Source organism: Plasmodium fragile (assembly GCF_000956335.1).
Source record: "Plasmodium fragile strain nilgiri unplaced genomic scaffold supercont1.141, whole genome shotgun sequence".
Classification (NCBI taxonomy): Eukaryota; Apicomplexa; class Aconoidasida; order Haemosporida; family Plasmodiidae; genus Plasmodium; species Plasmodium fragile.
In genome coordinates, this window is record NW_012192721.1 from 10,596 (window position 1) to 22,428 (window position 11,833).

The window sequence follows — 11,833 nt, forward strand, 5'->3', positions numbered from 1 at the left end:
AAGTATAGTTGATGCGTGCGTTCAGGCACACGCATATATATTCATGTAATGGGCTACTATAATTTTCTGCAACCGGGGGCAATATATATAGGGCGGCACCACAGTTACACATGGACTTGTATGGAACGCAACAGATAGAAGGAAGTTTGCAATTTATATATTGATATATAATGAATGTTATATTTGTAGGACCTTTTTTGGCAACATGTACACACCACGTGGACAGAACTTAAGGCATATATGGACCAGCATGACGCTGGAACAGTACACATGATGTGTGAAGCCGCACAGGCAGGGCAGGAAGCGGACGGACACATATGGACTGCTGCAGACATGGGTATATGCGAGTTAACACTTACAGCATTACATTTTAAACATGGAATTCAATTAGACGGAACCCCTATGAGCCAAGAGGGCATGGACGAACACAAGAAGAAAATACACAACTATATGCGATGTATTTTAGTAAATATATTTATGAAGAACATAATGGGCATGAAATGCTTACAGGGACGTGGTGGTCAGTTTGCATTCGGTTTGGCGAAAGGCCTAATAAACGATGTCCAGGAGGCAGATGTGGGCAATATTGCTTGTGAACAGCACGATGCTGGAAAGGGCGGAGACGCACAGGGAAAAAGTGCAAAGGATAGGGATTTGTGGGATATAATGCAAAGATGGAATGACAGGAATAAGATGAAAATAGGACATGGGGATATAGGAGTATTAGGGAAGGATTGTAAAGTCGACAGAACAGGACAAGCGGGAGTGAATGATTTGAAGAAGACAGTGAAGGAGGCAGTGGGAAAGGTGGGGAAGGAGATCGAAGAAAAGGTGGATACAATAACAGGCACAATGGGAGAGTGTACTGGTCAGGGTCCCCAATGTCTAAAGAAATTATTACAGGACGAAAAAAGGAAAGAGCAGCATCAGCAGAAAGCGAAAGATCAACAGGAACAACGTGCTCCAGCACCCAGACCACCCAGACCACCACGGCTATCAAGACCAGCAGAGGAAGCAAAGTCATCACCAGGACGAGGGCGCACAGGGTCATCCCCCGTCGACCAACCGGGTGCGAACGCCGCCAAAGCAGCACCAGCCACGCCGCCCGGCAAAGGCGGACACGAAGTCGCGCCGAAACCGGTGGAACCGAAACCGTTACCAAAAACACGTCCAAGCCCGAGCAAAGGAGAGGATTGTCCATGGAAGAGCATATTGGAAGAGAAGAGGAAAGTTGTGCATGTGCTGGGTCCTCGTAGTGTAAGTTAAAGCACACAGAGAAACGAAAAAAGCAGGATAGATATACATAGTGCAAGGACAACTTATTCATACGGTATATACATACATGAGAGTACGCGTGCATGCAAAGGGAAGAGTGCACGTGAAATATGAACATGGGTATTTTTCTATTTCCATGTGCATAAAACAGAAGGATGAACTGGAAATAATGAAAAAAGTGTTGCATGATTTTATTGATCATATGGAGAAGCACGAGAAGGACATGGATGCCATAGGGGCGAATTGTGATAATAGCGGTTGGAATGATATAGACAAGGAGAACGTCTATTACAAGGATCAAACAGTAGCTGACATGATGAGGTGTCGACTCATGTCGGGTGCATTATTCTTCGCGAACCAGGACGGACCGGCAGGAAAACATAAAGCATTGTACGAGAGGCTACGATGTGAAGTTGTAAATGCATTTGGGCATGCACTGGAAAGAAAATATTGTGAACATAAGACCAAATGGAAAAGGGGTGTAAAGTATGCCTGGAAAACAGTGACAGCGATGGGGGGACCAGGTGGGGTCACATCCGGTGGTCCCGTCATGCAGGACATATACACAGAATGCGGATATAATATTCAGGGCGCAATAGTGAGAGTAGTAAACGGAGACATGGCAAACTTGTTAATACACGAAGGAAAAATAATGGACACAATTGGAGAACTACAAAGGGAGGTAGAGTGTAGTCAGGATTGGCAGGAGTATAAAGCAGGGAAGGATAGGAAAGATGGCAGCGGAAAAGTGGACGAAGAGCAAATCCCAGAAGTAAAGCAAATGGAAAAGGACATAGTAGAGAAAACGCAGGCGGCAATTCAGGAAGTGACAGCAAAAATAGACGAAGAAATTGAAAAAAAGAAAAGTGAACAAGATAAAGGTAAAGATACGAATACGACACGTAACACTACGCATACACGGACGCATACGAATCATACGGCCACTACTCATACTGCCGAATCTGGATGCCGCAACAAAATGCACGCGGCGGGAACGCAACGCACACGGCAGCCACAACAACACAGCAAACGACTTCGTTGACGTTGAGCGTCGCCGGTCACGATGGTCGTGGTAGCGACCGCCGCCGGGACATGACGGCAACATACATGTACTGCTACCGTCTACCGCAGTTCACCGAGTACGCAGTCCACCGATTGCACCTCGACCCACTGCATCGACACACTCTATGGAGCCGGACCCACACCCTGCCGCTACCTGACCGCACAGTCCCGTCTCTCTAACGCCGTCCCGGCCTCTTCTTTCTGTCTACCACTTGTGTCCTTTTTGTATCATGTTGTCGTTTTACGTCCTTGCTTTATTTGCAGCGGCGACAGAGAAGAAGACAGACAAGGACGCCTCGTCGAAAACATCAGGAACAGAAAAAGGAAGTGAGTTGTCACAGGGGCCAAAGGGCACAGAGGCACCATCATCCTCACCAACGCAGCCATGGTCGTCACCAGGGTCCCCAACAACAGTACTTCGGTCAGACGACACGACGGGTGAACCCACCCGACCCCCAGCATCCGTCGGACCCCAGGCAGAACCATCATTACCACAATCACCACCTGTTCCTCAGTCACCGTCAGCATCAGGAAAAGCTGAGACCAGTGAACCAGGTAAGAGAGGAAAGTGTGAAGAGTTCGGGAACGACTACGACAAAATTACCGCATGCCTAGAGGATCAGGACCAACCTACGGGTCCTAACCCTGTCACTAAGTTGGAGGACGAGTATGACTCCGGGAAGTGGGGTCTCTACGGTAGTACGGGTTCAACAACAATATCCATAGGCACTTCCACAACTACACAGAATGTACCAACAGGTACGAATAATGAATAGTCGGACACGGACAACAGGAAACAAAAAACAAAAACAAAAAAACACAAAAAAACAGAAACAACATTTCCGGAGAGAGAGGGAGAGACACCACGGAGAGAGAGAAACCAAACGTCGAATGAGAATGAGGAGCGGCAGCGCGATCGGCCGAGCGACGAGGCGACAGCCGCTGGATGTAGACAGCTAGACGTCGCAGCAGACAGACAGACACACACACACTGCGTGTGTTGTGTGTTGTGCGGGAGACAGAGAGAGAGTCCTTTCCCGGGGTGCCACCGTCCCCATGCTCCCGTCCCCGTGGCACCATGGTCAACCCGTGAAACGACGGCAACGAACCGTGTAGCCGGTCTACCGTGCAATCCATCATGCGGTCAACGGACCGTGGTCGATCCACGTGTAGCCCACCGTGGTCATAACCGTGTAGCCGACCATGTGGTCAACCGTGGCCATCCATCTGAAACATAACTCCAGTTTCTTTCACATTGTTCTTTTCCTTCTCACTTAAACTTATAGGTGATACTACAGCAACGGATACGGAGCACAGACACCGTGCGCGATCAGGAACGGTGACAGCAGCAGCGGCGCCGCAGGATCCAGCGGCCGCACGACCGGTAGATCCAGGAACAGGGGGTCCAGCCGCATCCGTAGAACCGACAACAGAACCAGGTGCAACAGTAACAGATGTAACATCAACAGAAGTAAGCACACAACCCGACGCAAAGGGCGGAGGAGAAGAGACAGGGGGAATACCTGGAACACAGGCACCCGAGAAAGGGTCTGCCCAAGCAAGTGCCTCTCCGGTTGTCCCAGCACATGTACACAACATTCCACCCCCACAAGCGGATACAGGCTGGGGGGGCTTTTACCCATGGGATACAACAGACGAAGGCGTGAAACCGAAAACACAGGATGCGGCTACTTCCCGTTACTCCTCATACAGCCTATCTTCCTTTGGTTGCACTGATGCTCCTGATTCTGACGGATACACATCATGTGATCTTAGGATATCCTTTGACAACTCACAGGGCACACGGAACCCCGGAGGATCCTTTGTACCACCTGCCGGACAAGATGCCACACTGAATGATGAAAATAAAAACTTAATGAATGACCCACCTCAGCATGGCGGCTCTACTCCCCCAGAACTAACGAACACCGTCCTCACCGCCACTACTCCCGTGGTGTTTTTTCTCACTTCCGTCACCGTTGCCCATCTGGGTTATTCCCTATGGAAGGTAAGTATACACGACAATCACGGAATCCCGCACGTGCAGGATGTTTATACCTCAGAACATCCCAACCGGCTCCAATATATGATGTTTCTAACCAATATACTCCTACACCCGGGTTCATTCCTTTTATCCTACCGTCCTCACCCTGCTCTTTACCCCCCTTTTTCTGTTTAGTACTTTGCGTACCTCGGAAAAAAACGACGACGAACGTATCGCACCGTGCGTGACGTGCCATCACCGCCACTCGACGAAGAAATTCTAGACCATTTACAACGCGACGCTCCACCACCACCCGCTTACGGGTACACGATGGTTACGCAACCTGCGTCAACATGCGGTAGAGGACGCCCACCACGCGTAAATCGCCGCACGATCATCGAACTACACTTAGAAGTGCTCAACGAACGTGAATCAGCCGAATGGGACAACGTCAAAGACGACTATTTGCAGATTGTCGTGCAGGAGTTTGCACAGGAGTTTGCGCAGGATTTGATGCGGGACAAGGACACGAATAACAACATCTTGGGTGTGCCTACCTCAAAACAGGGTTTATCAGGGAACCATGTTTCCTTCACCATGGATCCACCCACTGACACCGCTGTAACGGATCGTTGTCGCCCTAACGCAGATGACCCCGATCCATGGACTTGCATGGAAACTGCACCGTTAGAAACGGACACTTCTCCACGAAATGCACACAACCCCGATCCATGGAGTCGTATGGAAACTATACAGTTACCCACGGACCCTTGTCCACCGAATGAAGCGGACCCCGATCCATGGAGTATTATGGAACACATACAGTTCGCAGCGGACCCTTGTCCACCGAATGAGGACGACCCCGATCCATGGAGTTGTATGGAAACTATACAGTTAGCCACGGACCCTTGTGCACCGCATGCACACGACCCCGATCCATGGAGTTGTATGGAAACCATACAGTTAGATACACAACGCGACCCGTACTCCTCCCCGCGCACTGAATGCGCGACGTCGGAGTGCACCCACTGGATCCCTTGGATTGACCGCAACAAGCATCTATTGCAGGACTGCATGACGCAGCCGTGGTTTCTGCAATTAAAAGCGGATTGGAAACAATATTATCAACAACATGCGACAGACGACGTATCCGGCAATAGTGAACACTGTGAGCACGGTAATATCCAATCCGCAGACATGACGAAACTGCGGTTGTGGAAAGAATGGGTAGCGCAACAACATCGGCAAATGAGTATGTATAAGGCGGAGTGGTTCCAGCATTTGTTGAATAATGTAGGGGAGGAGCAAACACAAGAGAAGGGGTCCCAGCGGGAACAAACTTTGCACGTAAGCAACATCCCAACAGCACAGGAAAGAGCAACCCACGCAGCAGCAGAACCGCTGGCCCCTGAAAATATACCGTTAACAAAGGTAAAAGAACCAGAACAGCAGCACGACCACCATCCGCAATTGCGACATACGGAGCAATTAACCGCTCACAAACTGTGGATGCTACTGCTCGCGTTCGTAATCGAAGAATGCGAGCTCGAACGCAGTTTGCAGGAGAAGGAGTTACATGTGGATGAACTATTGGAGCGACTGTGACATTCGGATGACGGGGAATATGAATGGGAAATAACGCATGCTGCCCGTACACAACTTTTACTTCATTATGTGATATACATATTATATTTCTGGTTTACATTCTTCCATACCTTCTTTTTTTTTTTTCTGCTCTGTTCTGCTGACTTGTGCTTACTTTTGCCCTGTTTTGTTCTTTTTCTGTGTAGTCCACTTCTTTTAACATGACCATAGGAACAGGTGGCAACCGGTTAAATGCATATAAAATGTAGATTTAAATGAATACTATGAAGCGGTAGTATTCTCCTTTATGTGAAATTAATTATTAACACATGAGCACGCGCATTCTAAGGGTATAGTGCAGAACAAATATAGAACGCGAATAAGCATTCGCGTATAAGGAGCGCTTGTCTCTCCGAGCAAACGCGTCGACCAAAGCGGCCGAGTAAGCACGGCTATTGTCTCCGAGCAAACGCGGCCAAGTGCAAGACCGATTCGACGAAGTGGCCGAGTGTAAGAAGGTACACATTGTTTCTCCGAGCAAACGCCGCTGCGTATAACACGGATTCGACGAAGTAGCCGAGTGTAAGAACGATTCGACGAAGTAGCCGAGTAAGCATTGTGCCGAGTGCAAGAAGGAGGAGAGATTGTCTCTCCGAGCACACGTGGCCGCGTACACCGCATTGTCGTCGCGTGTAAGAACAAGGGGCTTGTTTCTCCGAGCAACGTTGCCTGGTAAGCAGCATTGTCGACGAGGCAGCCGAGTGTAAGAAGGAGGAGAGATTGTCTCTCCGAGCAAACGCGTCGACAAACGCGGCCAAGTGTAAAACGGATTCGACGAAGTAGCCGAGTGTAACAAAGGAGCAGAGATTGTCTCTCCGAGCAAACGCGTAGACCAACGCGGCCGGTCCGGGTAAGACCGATTCGACCAAGTAGCCGAGTGTAAGAAAGGAGGGAGAGATTGTCTCTCCGAGCAAACGTGGCCGGCTTCGCACGCAGTATGCGAGTGCAACACCGATTCGACGAAGTAGCCGAGTGTAACCACGATTCGACGAAGTAGCCGCGTAAAGCAGATTGTCCGAGTGTAAGAAGCAGGAGAGATTGTCTCAGAGTAATTGCTTTGAGTGCACGATCCGCGGACGCAGCCTCGCACGGATCCAGACAGTGGGCGCAGGCAGGAACACACATATTATGTGCGGCAGCAAGAAGGAGGCCAGCAAGGCGACAACGACGGTAGCACGAAGAAGGACGAATTGATGTTGTTGTTATACTGCGCTTTATTGTAGACCCGTGATGAAAGGCGTATTCATGACGCGTTGTGTGTGTACGGTAGTGTCGTGTACTTTTTCAATTTTTTTCTTGCCCTTTTTTTTTTTTTTTCATTATTTTTTTATTCTTCTTGTTCTTTTTTTTACATTTTTTTGTTGTTGCCCTTTTTTGTTTCCTGTTTCGCAATTATTAATGAAGCATACACTTCTTCTACAGCGATTAGTTCACGACTATGTTTTATTAATGTGAACACAGCCACTACTGTGACGAGCCAGGGGCAGTTGTGCACACATGTAGGAACCATGAGGCAGTGTAGTATGTTCTACAACACTTGAATATACACATTTACAGTAATACAAGCACCATGGCCGCGGCCTTAGGGAAGCTATTGGTGTATTATACTACGAAAAGGGGGATAAGGGCAGATGAGCAACAGGGCGACACTCGGCCGGGCAGCTTAAGCGTAAGTTAAGTACCGTAAGGGCAGAATGGGAGCGACTTGTAAATTTACACACATTTACAGTAGCGGAATATAGGCCTTGAAGTGATCATGACACAACCACAATTATGTATACATCTACGTATTTTTTACGTGTTTGTTGTAGGAAATATTTTGGGGGGACGTTAACAGAGTATATGACGAGTTGTTGGATGCAATGGCGGAAACAAGGAATGATATAGAGGCCTTGTGCTCATCTAGCGCGCTGCCTGAGCACATGTTGACACTACGATCGGAGGCTTCATCCTTATGCGAGGACATCATGAAACTTTATTATTTTATGGATGGTATTTGCACAGCGGCCGGAACGTCTTCGCATGTAACTCAGTCTGAGGACCCGATACACCCATTCATGAGGTGTATGGTAGGATACGTAATTTTAGCCAAAAAATTTGCACGGCTGTGTGACTTCAACACCTTAGTGCCCTATGTACGTAACGCAACAGAAGGTATCATGCCCCTGGCCAACGTGGACACCAGTAATAGTGCATGCAACGGATTGGACCTTGCTTCATTAAAAATAGGGCACAAATTGGTAGGAGCGACCATTAAGGAATGGATACACCACGACAGTACTAGGTGGGACGAAATCATGGACGATTATATCACTGAAACTTGTGAAGACCACAACACAATTGCCGCAGGAAGCAATAGCGGGCAGGATACACACGAAGAGACAAAGCCACAGGGTGCACAACGGCCAATTAGTCCGCACGACATAACACAGTTAGCGAGTAGTACGGATGAGTTGTCACCGGAGGACGCGCAGACAGTTTTGACCGAGATACAGGGACTGAATGATACGGATACTATAATGAGGAAGTTCAAAGCAGCAATTGCAGAAGTGCCGTCCCACAGGAGCAACCATGTGGCGCAAGCAGGCGCAGGAACACCAAAGGCACCACCAGCCACAGGAGGCACAGCCGGGGAAGGACAAGGATCAGATCAGGGACCAGGACCTGGACAACAACCACCACCACCTCCACCACCAGAACCACCACAGTCACAGGACCCTGCAGGAAAGGAACAGAGCACATCTAATGACCAGAAGGCTAATGACGCAGGTGAGTATACTTGCCCGGACGATAAGCCAAAGAATCCGGACGCCGCCATAGAGTCACATGCAGGTTCACGTGTGAGCATTACCAAAGGCCACTATACCCCTGACGGTCAACCGTCATGTGAAAAGATTAAGGAACTTCTGCGCACTCCGAACAGTCCGGCAACTAATTCTAACCCTACGGACAACAAGAGTAATAGGAGCCAAGAGTTCGCGTCATCTCGCACTCATGCTTGAGGCGCGAGCACAAAAGTGTTCACCAGAGTTTACATAGAGGCGACCTGTGCACAAGTGTGAAAACGAACGAGCAAAACAACAACAAAGAAACAACTTTTCCGGAGACAGCGGGAGAGACAACACGGAGAGAGAGGGAGAGACAACACGGACAGGGAGAAACCAAACGTCGAATGAGACTGACCGGCACAGCGTGCCGGGGCAAGCCAGGCGAGCGAGTAAGCCGCCGCGGGATGTAGACGTCGACAGACAGCCAGACAGACACACACACTGTGTGTGTTGTATGTTGTGTGGGAGACAGAGAGAGAGTCTGTTCCCGGGTGGTACCCTGCCCCCGTGCTCCCATCCCCGTCCGTCTCCTGCCATCCGACGCCTGGCTCCATCCCCGTGGCACCATGTGGCCGAGCGTTATACCTGTCCAACGATAGGTTGAAACCGTGTGGTCAGCCGTCCATCCAGTCAAAGTGCAGTTTCATCATCGTGCACTTTTCCCTCTACCTCCATGTTCAGATAAGAAGCCTGCACCGACGACTATAGAAGATACTAAGGATAAATCAGCGGAAGGATCAACAGCAGAACCCGAACAGGGACCAGAAGTCAGCGTAACCTCATCAGGGTCCGATACAGGACATCAACCCGCAACACCCACAGAAATATCGAAGGCGACAGAAACTCCTGATGCACAGGACACTACCCCTGCAGCCACTAAGGACACTAATGCAAATGAAGGAGGACATGGTCCTGATCAGCAGACAGATGACAAGGTTACAACTAAACCCTCCGATACTGCAGTACTGTATTCCGTCGGTGACTTCTGGGATTCTGTTAGTGGTGTCACCCCCCCTGATGGCGCAGAACCTGATACTGCTCCAGGTTCCCAGGTTTCCTCCTCTACTTCCCATAAGGATAAGCACAACACTTCCAGCATTATACATGCAGGTGGAGGCCTTGGGTTCACATTAGATATGCCAACGCTCGGTACTGGTTTAGGGGGACATTATGGAACAGGCCATAGACCGAGCCTAGAAGTTCAGGCCTCCGATAATTCCGGGGGGCCCGGGGACTACGCTGTTCCGGACCTAACCGACACCGTCCTTACCGCCACTACTCCCGTACTCTTCTTCCTGTCCGCCGTCACCGTCGCCCTCCTTGGTTATTCCCTATGGAAGGTAAGTATATACGTAACACCGTGTATGAGTATCCGTCATATGTACCATAACAGTGTGTTTCTAAGAGCGCGTTTGTATCATTATTCTAACACAAATGAATTCACCTCATCCGCCCTTTTTTCTTTGTCTTTTTTTTTGCTTAGTATTTTGCGTACGGCGCTAAACCACGATGAACGTTTCGCACCGTTCGTGACGTGCCGTCACCGCCACTCGACGAAGAAATATTGCAGCATCTACAACGAGGCGACCTGCCGCCACGCGATTACGGCTACACGATGATTAGGCATAGGCGGCCCGGAAGATTGCCCGCCGCACGCCGCGGACCACGCGCCCCACGCGTGAATCGCCGCACGATCATCGAGCTACATCTAGAAGTGCTCAACGAATGTGAAGCGACCGAGTGGGAACACGTCAAAGACGACTATTGGCAGATTGTCGTGCAGGCGTTTGCGCAGGATTTGCTGCGGGACGACGACACGACTAACAGTATCTTGGGTGTTTCTACGTCACACCAGGCTTTATCAGGGCACAATGTTTCATCCACCCTCGATCCACCCACTGACTCCGCCGGCACAGATCCATGTCCACCGAATGCACATGACTCCGATCCATGGCGTTGTATGGAATCCATACAGTTAGCAACGGACACTTCTGCATCTAACGAAGATGATCCATGGAATTGTATGGAACACATACAGTTAGCAACGGACCCTTGTCCACCACATGACCCCGATCCATGGAGTTGTATGGAACACGTACAGTCCGCAACGGACCCTTGTGCACCGCATGAACACGACCCCGATCCATGGCGTTGTATGGAAACCATACAGTTAGAAACGGGCCCTTGTCCACCTAATGACTGCGCTTCATGCAGTTGTATGGAACACGTACAGTCCGCAACGGACCCATGTCCACCTAACACAGACGACCCCGATGCATGGAGTTGTATGGAAACCATACAGTTAGAACAACAAGAGACTCCTTCTTCCCCTCCATCCCCTTACCCGGGGAATGAAAAACGGGCCCCCGACCACACTAATTGGATTAACTGGATTCACCGCAACAAACATATTCTGCGGGCGTGCACGACGCAGCCGTGGTTTCTGCAATTAACAGCGGATTGGAAACAATACCTGCGCGAGCACATGTCGGCAAACGCGGCTAACGCAGTATCCGGGCGGCGTGACTTCGGTGCAGCCGCAACCATGGACAGCAAGAAGCACGCATGGAAAGAATGCGTTGCAACACAACATGACCTTATGAATACATATAGTGAGGAGGAGTGGTTTCAACATTTGTTGAATAATGTAGAGGAGGACACGGTTACGGCAACAGGCGACATACCTGGCGTGGGAAACGACTTAGAAGTGGACAAAGTAACGGCAGCAGCAAATATGCTACGAGTGAGCGATGTACCACGCCGGCAACTGCTGCAGCAGCCAGCTCATATGACAAAACCGTTAACCGCTCAAACATGGATACTGATCCTCGCATTAGTCATAGAACAGTGCGAGGTTGACAGCCGTTTGCAGCAGACGGAGTTATATGTAGATGATCTATTGCAGCAACTGTGACATTCGGATGACGGGGCATATGAATGGAAAATAACGCATGCTACTCGTACACCACTTTTATTTCATTATGTGATATACATCATATATTCCTTGTTTGCACTATTCCATACCTTCTTTTTTTTTTTT

The 11,833-nt window shown here is 49.5% G+C and overlaps 2 protein-coding genes across 2 annotated transcripts; both read left to right on the forward strand.

Annotated features, from left to right (window-relative positions):
• Positions 1-270: 270 nt before the first annotated feature.
• AK88_05483 (uncharacterized protein) lies at positions 271-5,926 on the forward strand (the record flags this gene model as incomplete). The annotated part of the gene is made up of 5 exons (XM_012483085.1): positions 271-1,257; positions 1,427-2,156; positions 2,602-3,096; positions 3,624-4,345; positions 4,517-5,926. 5 exons carry the CDS (start codon positions 271-273, stop codon positions 5,924-5,926), a joined length of 4,344 nt encoding a protein of 1,447 aa, XP_012338508.1.
• A 1,901-nt stretch (positions 5,927-7,827) lies between these two features.
• Positions 7,828-11,707, forward strand: AK88_05484 (uncharacterized protein; the record flags this gene model as incomplete). Its single annotated transcript, XM_012483086.1, has 3 exons — positions 7,828-8,923; positions 9,475-10,133; positions 10,364-11,707. The coding sequence occupies 3 exons, from the start codon at positions 7,828-7,830 to the stop codon at positions 11,705-11,707; spliced, it is 3,099 nt and encodes a 1,032-aa protein (XP_012338509.1).
• Positions 11,708-11,833: the final 126 nt, after the last annotated feature.